At 46.1% G+C, this 14,420-nt stretch overlaps 1 protein-coding gene across 3 annotated transcripts in view; it reads left to right on the forward strand.

The window, feature by feature from the left end:
* ASAP1 (ArfGAP with SH3 domain, ankyrin repeat and PH domain 1) overlaps positions 1-14,420 on the forward strand; it is a 358,455-nt gene that overhangs the window by 318,001 nt on the left and 26,034 nt on the right. For all 3 annotated transcript variants that reach the window (XM_011938170.1, XM_011938171.1, XM_011938172.1), the window contains 2 exons: positions 806-976; positions 12,455-12,524. In XM_011938170.1, the coding sequence (XP_011793560.1) occupies positions 806-976; positions 12,455-12,524 (241 nt within the window). The remainder of the gene's footprint in view (positions 1-805; positions 977-12,454; positions 12,525-14,420) is intronic.

Raw genomic sequence — 14,420 nt, forward strand, 5'->3', positions numbered from 1 at the left:
TTTTTTTTTTTTTTTTAAGAAAAACTTCAAGCAGTTTGCTGACTAAAAGAAAAAGTTGTAGACAGAAAAATTCTATTACATGAATCATTTCATGTTTCAGCTTGTGGCCCAGTGAAGGCTTAGCCTGTACCCTGTTCTTTCTCTGTTGATTTTGCTGGTAGTGGTGTGTGATTTCTCCCTCAGTAGATTTTGTGATGATTCTAAGGAGTTACTGTTTTAAGATGTGCGTGTGTGTTTATTTTTCCCATTGTACCTAAATGATCTAAACCCAGTAGCATTGTGTTGACTGGCATTTTGTTCCTTAAAGCACACACTCCTCTTACCTTTGTGTAAATTTTTCTCTCTGTTGCCTAGGCTGGAGTGCAGTGGCACAATCATAGCTCGGTGTATCCTCGAACTCCTGACTTCAAGTGATCCTCCTACCTCAGTCTCCCAAGTAGCTGAGACTACAAGCACACACCAGCACGCCCGGCTAATTTTTTTAAATTTTTGTAGAGACGGAGTCTTGCTGTGTTACCCAGGCTGGTCTCAAACTCTTGGCCTCAAGCAATCCTACCACCTCAGCTTTCTACAGTACTGGGATTACAGGCATGAGCCACTGTACCTGGCCATTTTTTTTTTAAACCAAATTTTTAAAACCCTATTTGTGAGTTATTAGATTGATGGACTTAGCCATATCCAGCCTTTTGCTTTTGTCTTTGTGTATCATACCACATTTTGATGTGTGGAAGTGATTGCATACTGGCTGTTTTGTATCTGTGAGACTGGGATTAATCTTCCTGCCCCCATTCAATTTCCTTTCTAGGTCCAACTGGCCCACCTTCAACACTCCCTCTAAGCACCCAGACCTCTAGTGGCAGCTCCACCCTATCCAAGAAGAGGCCTCCTCCCCCACCACCCGGACACAAGAGAACCCTATCCGACCCTCCCAGCCCACTACCTCATGGGCCCCCAAACAAAGGCGCAGTTCCTTGGGGTAAGTTATCCTAAAGTCAGGGCCAAAGCTGCTGGGGCCAGGCAGCATGTGGGGCTCCACTGGGCAGTGGCCCGTTAAGCACATACATGCTGGGTGCTGACTCGGGTATATATGACATGATTCTACCTGTCTCTTAAGGCAAAGAAACATTTTGAAAAATATTTAGGCCAATAAAAACTAAAAGGTGTTGAGCACTTCCTAAATCTTACTCAATTATAATAGCAACTCTGTGAGGTAGGTATTATTAGTCTCTTTTATATATAAGGAAACAGAGGCTCAGAAAAGCAAAGTAATCCATTTTCCTCACAACAGCCGGAATGGTTTTCTTATAAAATATAAATCAGATCATCGTCACTCTTCTCCTTAACACCCTTTTAAGATTTCCTCCTGAGCTTCAGATAAATGCAAGCTCCCTATACCAAGGCCCACAGGGCCCTGCACGATTGGACTCTTATCTCCCAGACCCTCTCCTGCCACTGGCCTTCTTTCACTTCTTGAATACACCATCCTCTGCCTCCTGAGGGCCCTGCCACTCCCTGGAACTCTGTCATGCTTTTTGAACAGTTGCCTCCCTTTCATCCTTGAGTTCTCAGCTGGCATATCTCTCTCCCCGACCCTCCTCTCCAACGCAGCTCCCTCCCTACCTGTTTTCTCCCAAACACCTTATCACAGAATGTAAGCTGCCCCACTAAAATGTAAGCTCCATGAGAGCCAGAACCTTGTCTGTCTTGTTCTCACCTGTATTTACTGGAACCGTGCCTGACACACAGTGAATATTCAGTAATCACTTGAGAATGAATAAATTTGCCCAGAGTCAGCTTGTTAATCACTTCCGTGACATTGATTGCACATGACAAATTCCCGTCTACAAGGGACATAATTTCTTTTTTTTTTTTTTTTTTTTTTTTGAGACGGAGTCTTGCTCTGTCTCCCAGGCTGGAGTGCAGTGGCTGGATCTCCGCTCACTGCAAGCTCCGCCTCCCAGGTTTACGCCATTCTCCTGCCTCAGCCTCCCGAGTAGCTGGGACTACAGGCACCCACCACCTCGCCCGGCTAGTTTTTTGTATTTTTTAGTAGAGACGGGGTTTCACCGGGTTAGCCAGGATGGTCTCGATCTCCTGACCTCATGATCCGCCCGTCTCGGCCTCCCAAAGTGCTGGGATTACAGGCTTGAGCCACCGCGCCCGGCCAAGGGACATAATTTCTATCTTTACTACTGGCCTGCTAGCGACTTAGGGGTCACCCCATCACCAAACAGGGTCTTGGCCCATGACAGACAGACACAGAAGCTTTGCTAAATAAATATGTTAGTTTGTGTGTCTCACCTCTTCCTGCTGTGGAGTTTCATTGTGGCTTTCTTCATATTTTGTGTTTCGAGTTTTGGGGGAAAGTTACGTTGTCCGGTTGCTGATTGTCACCTGTTCACCATCTGGTCCAGACACCCTGGGTTATGTGTGTGGCAAGCATGTGTGTGCATTTAGCCGTTCATTCTCTGAGTCTGTTTGCTTACTTGAGGCACTTACTATGCCCCTTGCTTGGGCCGTCTCAGTCCATATGCTCATGGAGCTCATGGTCTAATGCAGGACACACGTGGGTAAATCATTAGAGCACATGTTCTTTACTATCAGGATAGACATGTTGTCTAAACACTGGAAATGCTGGAAAACTGAGTGTCAGACTTTGGGGGAAAGCCAGGGAAGGTTTAGAGAGGAGGAGACATTGGAGTTTGGTGTTAATGAATTAGTTCCCACAAGCCAGGCAAGAACAATTGAGGTATGCTAGCACGTATGTGCATAAAGACTAAGGATGTCCTTGACATTTTCAGAGGCTGCTGTGTAAGGCCTTCAGGATCCCCAGATTTCGTCAAAAACGCCTTTCCCCCAAATAAACATTCCATGAAAGTCACAAGTTTCACATGCAGAGTTTCATATCACAAATTAACCTCCTTCCCAATTTTCGCTAAATTTTAATCCTTTTTAACTGGTTTTATTTCTTGTAAGCTTTAAAGTGCCTTTATTCACATTGTATAGACTCAAATAAATTTACCAAATTTCTGCTTTCCGGCTTGAAAATCATCACTTTTTTAGATTTTCACAACACTCCCTGGGTCAGGGAGCATTTTTTATTAAACAAAATTTACTTTATAAGAGTGCCTGACAGTGGGCTGGGGGCATTAGAACCTTTTCTAGATGAGGACGCTGTTCTGTCAGTCAGTCTGTCACCAGCTCAGGGCCTCTCACCTACAACCAGCCTTGAAGGACAAAAATCATCATCTGTCCTCAGCCACAATGACAGTTTGCCACGTGGCATGGACTTTTGATTTTTGAAATCAAAATTTTAAATTTAAAAAACAATTTAATTTTTATTTTAAATTTTGATTTTAGAAAGCATATGTTGGTGTACATGCATGTATGTGAGATATACTGTCTACAGACACAGGTCAGTAATGGGCATGTATGGATACGTTCATACACAGCTAGACTTCTTAGAAAGGTTATAGTTGCTCTGATCCTGGTGCTTGCAGTCTGCGTTGTATTATTACTGCTTGGTTTTATCCCTCCCCGCCTCCTGCTGACATTGTATTCTAGAAGCCAAACGCAGGGCCCGACGGGTCATCAGCAAGGCATTTAGGGAATCAGCCTCCTAGACAACCTTCCTCTCTGATGCCTGCAGCTTCCCTCTGTGGACGCACCTTTCCAGTGCTCTTATGTTCCCCTAAACCTCCCATCTCTTCTCAGAACCATGAGGATCAGGGCCTTTGAACTGTGAGAGATCAGGACTGGGGGGTAGACACCAGGCATGAGCAGGTAGTGAAAGAGCAGCCCCTTAGCTCTCACCAGGCCATACCTCTCCACCCCCAAAGCTGAACATGCCCACCATCTTGAGGTACACCACATTCCCCAAAGTTCTATTTTTTTCTCTCAGGTCTGAGCCTCACAGTATGCCCTCAACCTAGAATCTTCTTCCCTCTACTTCTTTATGTTAATGTTTAGTCATCTTTCAAGACCTGCTCTCCTGGGATCTACTTAAAAGGCCTTCCACAGTCCAATAAAACTCCCCACTCCCACCCTTTGCCCCCACTGGTGTAGTGGGTATCACAGTGGCTGTTTCCTTGCCTGTCTTTCCCAGTACATGAACTCCTTCTGAGGGCATGTGCTGCTTCTCTCAGCAAAGTGCTCTAAGGTGGACTCAAGCGTCATACTCTCTGGATTCTCATTCCATCTCTACTACTCCATAGCCTTGTGATTTTCAGCAAGTATCTTTGAATTGTTCAGTGCCAAAGCTTCTCCAACTATAATATGGGGCTAGTAATAGTGTCTGTATAGCATATGGAGTTATCATGAAGATTAAATGAGAAGAACACATGAAAAACAACCAAAACATAGGCAGCACCCAATAAATGTTAGCTACTGTTACCATTATTCTCAGCCTAGCATTTTGCTGGATAGCTGGAGAAACCTGCATTAGTTTCCTGAGGCTCCTGTAACACATACCGCAAACTGGATGTTGTAAAATAACAAATTTATTCTCTCAGTATTAGAAGCTGGAGGTCCAAAATCCAGCAGGGTTTTGCTCCTTCCAGAGGCCCTGTGGGAAGAATCTGTTTCTTGCCTCTCTCAGCTTCTGGTGACTCCAGGTGTTCCGTGGAGTGGTGCAGCCCCTGCCTTCATAGTCATCTCCCCGCTGCCGCCTCCTCTCTGTGTTCTGAGAACTGCCTTTGCCTCTCTCTCATAAATGTACATGTGATTGTATTTAGGACCCACCTGCATTTTCTGTGATAATCTCCTTGTCTCGGGAGGCCGAGGTGAGCGGATCACTTGAGGTCTGCAGTTCAAGACCAGCCTGACCAACGTGGAGAAACCCCATCTCTACTAAAAATACAAAATTAGCTGGGCGTGGTGGCACATACCTGTAATCCCAGCTACTCGGGAGGTTAAGACAGGAGAAACGCTTGAACCCAGGAGGCGGAGGTTGTGGTGAGCCAAGATTGCACCATTGCACTCCAGCCTGGGCAACAAGAGTGAATCAACTCCATCTCAAAAAAAAAAAGATAATCTCCTTGTCTCAAGACCCTTAACTTAATTATATTTACAAAGACCCTTTTTCCTAGTCAGGTGACATTTACAAATTCCAGGGATCAGGATTCGATATCTTTGGGTGGCCATTTTTCAGCCTACCACAGCTTGTCCTCTGACCCCCAAAGAGTCACATCCAACCCATGTGCAAAATATGTTCACCCATACCAACGACCTCAAAAGTCTCAAATCCCTGTCTTGGCCATTGTTTTTTCTAGTCTTCTCTGAAGACTAGAAAAAGCTGTCATGTAACTGCCAGATGTACTCCTCTCCCCGCTGTGCCCAGAATTTCCTCCTCCAGATTCACAGGGGAGATTTGGGGGTTATGGTTATTGTCAGCAGCTCTCCATTCTTTAGATCAATGGGTTCATGCTGATCGCTTGCCTAACATTAAATACAGAATCAAACTTGTGAAGTAGGCAAGACTCGAGGCCTCCTGTCGCAATCTGTTGTAGGCCACCTGTTCACACCACCACTCTGTTTTACCCACTAGTCTCACTAGCCATCCGTACAGCAGCACTAGCATCACTCCCATGACCCCTGCGTGCTTCACAGCAGCCTCTGTCCTCAGCCCGGAGGAGGTTTCCACCTGTCAAGTTCTCTCTCTTGGTTTTTTGGTTTTTGTTGTTGTTACCCAGGCTGGAATGCAGTGATGCAGCTCACTGCAACCTCCACCTCATGGGTTCAAGCAATTCTCCTGCTTCAGTCTCCCAAATAGCTGGGATTGCAGGCACCTGCCACCATGTCCAGCTAATTTTTGTATTTTTAGTAGAGATGGGATTTCACCATGTTGGCCAGGCTGGTCTTGAACTCCTGACCTCAAGTGATCCACCCATCTCGACCTCTCAAAGTGCTGAGATTATAGTTTTGAGCCACTGAACTCGGCCCACCTGTCAAGTCTGAAGCCTGTACCCTTGGTTGGTTCCCTGATATTTGTGTTTCTGGTCTCAGGGCACCTCTGACATTCAGCTTCTTTGCAGAGTAGCCATGACTGACAGGTCTTGGCTCGGCTGATGATCACACTTTCTATGCTGATGATTAGCCCCACCCGGTCCTCCGTGTTGACCTTTAAGAAGGAGGTAGAAGGTGGTTTAAGAAGCAAGTAGATCTTGCATTTGGCCTTGGAAGATGAGTGGAATAGGCAGGAGGAAATAAGCAAGGCAGCTGATGTTGAGACTTTTGTGAGACTGAGGACCAGAGATTGTAACCTTTAATGCATCTACTTCACAGAAGGCCACACTTCCTTCATTACAAAGAGTCTATCTTTCCCCCTCTCAAATTCCATTTCATGCCTTCATAAACTCCTTTTTCTTTGTGTTTGAGACAGGGTCTTGTTCTGTCACCCAGGCTGGAGTGCAGTGGCGTGATCATAGCTCACTGCAGCCTCCACCTCACAGGCTCAAGCTATCTTCCCACCTCAGTCTCCTGAGTAGCTGGGAGTACAGGTGTGCACCACCACGCCCAGCTAATTTTCGTATATTTTGTGGAGACGGGGTTTCACCATGTTGCCCAGGCTGGTCTCAGACTCCTGAGTTATGTGATCCACCTGCCTTGGCCTCCCAAACCAGAGACTACCGGCATGAGCCACCACACCCAGCCCATAAATTCTTAATACAGGTTTATGGCTTGTAAGACAAAAGAAAATGACAATTCTTCATGATTTTAGAATCTTTGGATAAAACACTACATACGTAATATTTTATAAGACCATCACTTGTAAGCACCTCACAGAGTGCTAGGCATTGTGTTGAGCACTTCGCATGTGTTAACATACCTCATTCTTAACCATAGTTACACAGAGAGAAAATGCTGTTATCTCAACTTCCGGGCACAGAAAGGTTAAGTGATTTACACTCTTTCTCTCAGCTAGTCCCTGGGGGCCGGGATTCACCTGCAGCCTGTGTGGCTGACAGCCGGCCCTCCTCACCCTCCCCATGCACAGCATGTGGTTTCTGTGCCCATGAAACTGAGGTGTGGAGAAGGCGATCAACTTAGCATGGTTCACCTGGCAAGCAGCACAAGCTCTGCTAGCTGTGCCTGCTCATCCATCTGCAGCATGGCACCCTGGTATGCCATTACCATGCTGTCCAGGCAGGGAGGGCCACCCCAGGCTTTTTCCCTGCCAGAACCACAACATCCACAATGCCCAAAATAGCCCCAGCATTACATTACTGAAGTCCTGCTTCTGTGATGAATCCAGCCATCTGTCTCAGGAGACTTCGAAGGCAGGCTTTTGATAGCGAAACAAATAGTTCTGTGGACAGATTTGGGTTTTGTAGGGACTTTATGATTTTTGAAGTTGCATTTCATTGAACCTCTTTTTTCTTTTTCTTTCGTGTGTGTGTGTGTTTTTTTTTTCTTTAAGACAGCATCTTGTTCTGTTGCTTCGGCTGGAGTACAGTGGCACAATCACGGCTCATTGTAGTGTCAACCTCCAGGGCCCAAGTGATCCTCCCATCTCAGCCTCCCAAGTAACTTGGGACTCTAGGTGCATCACACCATGCCCAGCTAGGTTTTAATTTTTGTAGAGATAAGATCTTACTATGTTGCCCAGACTGGTCTCGAACTCCTGGGTTTAAGTGATCCTCCTGCCTTGGCCTCCCAAAGTGCTGGGATTATAGGTGTGAGCCTCTTCACCCAGCCTTCCTCTTTTTTTTTATAACCTACTTTATAACAGACTAACACATATTTTAACACAATTTAAATAATAAGAAATGAGGACGAAGGGAGAATAAGGGTAGCAGAGTAAGGTGAATTCCAGGAGTGTGATTTCTCCACAAAGTGAGTAATAAAAAGTCACATACAGTGTCTGGAAGTAAGCCACGGATTTGACCCTAAGATTCTTACAGGCAAGAGCAAAGAAAGAAATACAACTAATTGTTAGGTTCATGGTAGCCTTAAGACTAACACTATTCTCACACTTGAGACTCTTGTAATTAATACCTGAGAGCAATTTCCCCCCCTCCCCTGGCCCTCCATCCTTTGGCATTTAGAGAAGTGTCTGCAGTGCACGTGGGAAACCATAACATGCACTGAAAGAACATTCCAGAAGCCCATTCCCGCCTCTACTAAAGAACATTCCCGCCTCTACTAAAAATACAAAAATTAGCCAGACGTGGTGGCACATGCTTATAATCCCAGCTACTTGGGAGGCTGAGGCAGGAGAATCAGTGAACCCAGGAGGCAGAGGTTGCGGTGAGCTGAGATCGCACGCCGTTGCACTGCAGCCTGAGCAACAAGAGCAAAACTCCGTCTCAGACAAACAACAACAAAAAAAGTGGTGTTACAAAGACATAGAAAGCAGAGTCCATTCTTTGAAGTGACCACTCACTGAGTTAAATTAGCATCATTTCTGTTTCATGCCATTGAAGAGCTGTGAATGATATTACCTTGTGTCAGGCTTCCTGTGGTCTAGCACTGTGTCCCATACTTCATAGTTTATTTCCTTTAATACTCATACCCATCTAGTATAGTAGGTACCATGGTTGTTCCCAGTTTATGTATGAGGGAATTGAGGTTTAGCAGAATAAGAAGTCACCCAAACTCATACCCACTGGTCAGCAGTACAGCTAGAATTCAAAGCCACACTTGTCTAGGTCCAAAATCTGCACCCCTAATTAACCACTCCTGGTAAGAAGCTGGTTACAAGGGTTGGTGAAGTCAGCTATGGAAAAATTCCCAGAAAGTGACTCTAAAGGTGTTCTTTGAAGGTTGTGTAGGAATTCACCAAATCTGGAAGGAGACAGGCCTTCCTTGCAGGGGAAAGGAACGTAAGGGGCAAAGTGACAGAGACATAAAAACTCACACCATCTTTGGAAAATGGAGACTCATTTTGAGAAGCCAAAGAGTAAGGTTAAATGAGAACTCTGGACATTTGGGCCTGTGTGCATTAGGCGGCAGACCCTGACATGATGACTCATCTGTGCGACAACAGAGTGAATGACCGCAACAGAGCCAGAGGGCCTCTGCAGCCCTGTTGGTCTCAAATTTACTCATGTATAGCTCATGCAACCTGCATTAGTAATCACTTGTTTGGAATGTTTTCTACCTGGAAAGGGAATTAGTGGATGCAACAGTTCATTCCCCAAACATAAAATTTTCCTTGACGTTTTGATTGTTACAGCTCATTTAAGTGGGAAAGTATAAGATTTGATATCTAACCCTGAAGACTCAGCATTGAGCACAGTGCTAGAAAGAAATGCCTACCAGGCCAGGTGCAGTGGCTCACACCTGTAATCCCAGCACTTTGGGAGGCCAAGACAGGAGGATCACTTGAGACCAAGGAAGTATTTGAGACCAGCCTGGGAAATACAATGAGACCTTGTCTCTACAAAAAAAAAAAAATTAAAATTAACCAGTCATGGTGGTCCATGCCTGTAGTCTTAGCTACTTGGGAGGCTGAGGCGGGAAGATCAGTTGAGCCCAGGAGTTTAAGGCTGCAGTGAGCTATGATTATGCCACTGCACTCCCACCTGGGCAACAGAGCAAGACCTTGTCTCTTTAAAAAAAAAAAAAAAAAAAAGGCCATGTGTGGTGGCTCACACCTGTAATCCTAACACTTTGGGAGGCCAAGGCGGGAGGATCAGTTGGTCTCAGGAGTCCAAGACCGGCCTGGGCAACTTAGAACTTAGTGAGAGCTTGGCCGGGCGCGGTGGCTCAAGCTTGTAATCCCAGCACTTTGGGAGGCCGAGACGGGCGGATCACGAGGTCAGGAGATCGAGACCATCCTGGCTAACCCGGTGAAACCCTGTCTCTACTAAAAAATACAAAAAACTAGCTGGGCGAGGTGGTGGGCGCCTGTAGTCCCAACTTGGGGGGCTGAGGCAGGAGAATGGCGTAAACCCGGGAGGCGGAGCTTGCAGTGAGCTGAGATCCGGCCACCGCACTCCAGCCTGGGCGACAGAGCGAGACTCCGTCTCAAAAAAAAAAAAAAGAACTTAGTGAGACCCCATCTTGAAAAAATAAATAAGTAAAAAATAAAGAAGAAAATAAATGCCTACCTTAAAGAACATCCCAGCTCAGAGGATTTTATAAGAGTTACCAAAGAAGTCCTTAAATATTAAGTTATATGGGCTCATGGACATATACTGATGGTTAGTTTAATTAAAATTAAATAAAACTAAATGTGAAAGCCTTTGGTTCTTCTGGTAATGCCAGTTTATCTCATTTCTTCTTGTATCAATATCATAGAATTGTAGCACATTCTGTCCAGGAGGTGAGCACCCTGCCAGCCTCTCTGTCTTCAGTAGGTGCAGTCGGACCAGGAGGTGATAGGTGCTAGAGTGTGGTGATTCACAGTACAGACCCTGGAAGAGGGCTGCTGGCTTTCCATTCCAGCTTTGACCCTTACCAGTGACCTAACCTTGGGCAATTGACTTTACTTCTCTGTGTGCTTCTTCATATATAAAATAAGGGGTGATTATACTATTTATCTCATAAGCATAATTACTGAGTATGTAGCACAGTACCTTGCTCACAGAAAGTACTCAGTAAACGATCGTTGCTGTTAATGTTACTATCAGGGCGTCTTGATGGATAATGAAGAGCACATTGATTTGTGGTCAGGACTCCCAGGTACACCATTTCCCCATGGGACCTGCAGCCATTTATTCATGTAGTCTCATTTCCTTATCTTTGGAAAAGGAGTAATGATGCCAGTCTCATGCTGTGAGGAAGGAAGGCTGGATGAATGTAAAAGCATGTGGGCAGTCGGCGGTGCTGTTGAGCAGATGCACAGTGTAGTGAGGATCAGTTAGTTTTTTTTTCAGTCCTACCCTCTTCGTCTGCCCTCCTGTTGCTCAGCCTCCTCAGCCAGCCCATTCCCAGTGCCACCTAGGCAGTATTATAGTCTTCTAGGCAGAGGAGGAGAGGAGGCTGCTAAAGGAAGAGAGCAAGAGTTTCCAGAGCAGTCACAGGAAGAAAGGGCAAGGAAGTGAACTAGAACCCCAGAGACAGGGTGCCCATGCAGGGTCCCAGGGAATCCTCCTGGGTGCCCGCAGCTTGGGGCTTCACAGCTGCACTGCACTCCTCCCACCACGACATGAATCACAGAAGAGCCCTCATTTATTGTCTTGTGACCCTCTCCTGAACATAGCACACTTACCTCCACCTGTGTGCCTCTGGTTTTGCTGCTCACCCACTAGAAAGTTCTTCACCTGTCCAGATGCTGTGTCTTCCCCAGACGGCATTTCCTACTCCCTCTTCCCCCATTCCTGCCAGCAGTCAGAGTTTGGAAACTATTTTCTCCTCAATTGACAGCAACTGATGTTCACCTCATTACACATTGTTAGTATATTTCCTATGTGTAAGTCTCACAGGCCAGAGCATAAGCTCTGTGAGAACAGTGACATTTTATTTGTTTTTGTGCCTTCTGCTTCACATTTATGCCTTGCACATAGTAAATGCTTAATACATGTTAATACTTGGCCGGGTGTGGTGGCTCACGCCTATAATCCCAGCACTTTGGGAGGCCAAGGCAGGTGGATCACTTGAGGCCAGGAGTTTGAGACCAGCCTGGCCAAGATGGTGAAACCCCGCTTCTACTAAAAATGCAAAAATTAGCTGGGCGTGGTGGTGTACGCCTGTAGTCCCAGCTACTCAGGAGGCTGAGGTAGGAGAGTCGCTTGAACCTGGGAGGCAGATGCTGCAGTGAGCTGAGATTGCACCATTACACTCCAGTCTAGGCAACAGAGCGAGACTCCATCTCAAAAAAAAAAAAAAAAAAGTTAATATTTGAATGAATGCCCTGTAGTCCCAGCTACTTTGGGATGCTGGGCAGGAGGAACACTTGAATCCAGGAGTTCAAGGCTACAGTGAGCCCTGATTGTATCATTGCACTCCAGCCTAGGTGACCAAGTGAGACCCTGTCTTGGGGAAGAGGGGAGGGGGGAAGAGAAAAAGAGAATGAATCATGAGTCAGTAAGTGCCTGAGGGCTTGGCCCAGCAGATGACCCCTTATCCACCACCCTGCTAATGGTGTTCACACACACACTCCACTTGTGAGTTGTGTGTTTCATCTGAGTCTGGATACTGGGGGTAGTCTCCTAGCATGGGGACCTCTTGGTGAACCTGAAATGTATTCTCTTTCTCTACCCTCAAACTTTAAGGACAGGATCCTGAGCCAGTGGGAGCATCACCAAGTTTCTATGCTGTTTGAGGTCTTGCCACAGAGCAGCTGCTCACCTCTTTGATACCCTCCTTTACCAGAAATAAAAAAACCGCAAAGCCCAAAACAGTGCTCAATTTTGTTTTGGTCTTATGCCAGAAATGCATACTGTTTTGGCTTGGGTCTTTTAAATGCCATTCTGGAACTTGAGGCCTGTCTATAGGCCAAACCCATATATTCTCATACTGCATTTCCCCATCTAAAGACATACCTTTTCACATTAAATTTTCCTTGTAGGTAATGATGGGGGTCCATCCTCTTCAAGTAAGACCACAAACAAGTTTGAGGGACTATCCCAGCAGTCAAGGTAAGCCATCTCAGCGCTTCCTTCCCCCTGTTGGATCCATTGATGCAATGGACAGAATTCTAGAAATGAGTTTCATGGATTTCGCAGCGCTGCTCAAAGCTGTGGTCAGCCAAGTGGGGCTGGCCACGGCGAGAAACCAGACGTTCACTCTTGGTTTGCGTGCACATCTTGTGGCTGGACTGGACACAGGTCTGCTGACCGTTCTCTAAGCAACACCGCTGTCTACCCAGTTCACAGACAGGAGCTAAGCTCACTTCCCGGTGGTCACAGGGTTGTGCAATGGTCTTGAACAAAATTCCTGTCAGAATGAGTTTTTATTTTTGATATTTTAATCAAGTAACTTTGTTACTTTTCCTCTTGACTCCTTTTGCAGATTTGGAAATGAAAAGATAATCCTTAGGGAAATTTGATTGCCCAGAGATTTTCAAACATAAAAATATCACTCTTTCAAGTTCTGTTTCTAAGATTTTTTTTTTTTTTTAGGCTAGGCTGACAGCAATGTTCTTTTCTTCCCTTTTTTCACTGAAATTGTATACTTGAGGAGATCTCTTACGGGCAATTTTTATCCAGCCTTACCCTAAAGTGTTTTCTCTGGAGGTGCCATCCAAGAAAAGGATAGAGAGCCACTTCCAGACCCCAACTTCAGGGAAAAAGAGTCAGCTCTTTTCCAGAGTTTCTGAAAGGTGAAAAAGCAAAATCTCTCTCTTTTTGAGATAGGGCCTTGCTCTGTCACCCAGACTGGCGTGCAGTGGTATGAGCACAGCTCACTGTAACCTCAACCTCCTGGGCTCAAGAGATCGTCCTGCCTCAGCCTCCCGAGTAGCTGGAACCAGAGGCATGCAACACCATACTCGGCTGATTTTTAAATTTTTTTGTAGAGATAAGGTCTCAGCATGTTGCCCAAGCTGGTCTTGAACTTCTGGGCTCAAGCAGTCCTCCTGCTTCAGCCTGCCAAAGTGCTAGGATTTCAAATGTGAGCCACCGTATCCATGCTTTAAATACCACTATCTTATGTGCTGTTGATAACCCTGTGAGATAGGCCCAATTACTACTCTCCTGTTTTGCAGGTAAGGAGGGCGAGGCGCAGAGTGGTTGGGTGGCAGGCGCAGATGTCAGAGCCAGCTCTCTGGCCTGCTTGTTCTCCTGACTCCACATTCCACGTCCCTTCCTTGCCCTTGTTCCCCGCCTTTCATTCCTCACTCACCTTCCTTCAGTCCTAATTTGGGGACCCTGTAGAACTAAAGTTCTGGTGTTCTTTTTCCAGAATGAGGAGAATATCTGACACTCCAAAAGCACTCATAAAAGATTTTTAAAGGCTAGACACAGTGGCTCACCTGTAATCCCAGCACTTCGGGAGGCCAAGGTGGGAGGACTGCTTGAGCCCAGGAGTTTGAGACCAGCCTGGGCAACATAGCAAGACCTTGTCTCCTAAAAATAAAAAAAAATCAGCCGGGCATGGTGGTACATGCCTGTAGTCTCAGCTATACGGAAGGCTGAGGCAAGAGGACCACCTCAGCCCAGGAAATTGAGGCTGCAGTGAGTCATGATCACACCTCTGCACTCCAGCCGGGGCGACAGCAAGACCCTGTCTCAAAAAAAAGTTTTGGCTGGGCACAGTGGCTCCCACCTATAATCCCAGCACTTTGAGAGGCCAAAGCAGGTGGATCACTTAAGGTCAGGGGTCTGAGACCAGCCTGGCCAACATGGTGAAACCCCGTCTCTATGAAAAATATAAAAATTAGCCGGGCATGGTGGGGTGTGCTTGTAGTCCCAGCTACTCAGGAGGCTGCGGCAGGAGAATTGCTTGAACCTGGGAAGTGGAGATTGCAGTGAACCAAGATCACGCCACTGCACTCCAGCCTAGGTGACAGCGAGACTTCGTCTCAAAACAAAAAA

Source organism: Colobus angolensis, unplaced genomic scaffold (assembly GCF_000951035.1).
Source record: "Colobus angolensis palliatus isolate OR3802 unplaced genomic scaffold, Cang.pa_1.0 Scaffold17, whole genome shotgun sequence".
Classification (NCBI taxonomy): Eukaryota; Metazoa; Chordata; class Mammalia; order Primates; family Cercopithecidae; genus Colobus; species Colobus angolensis.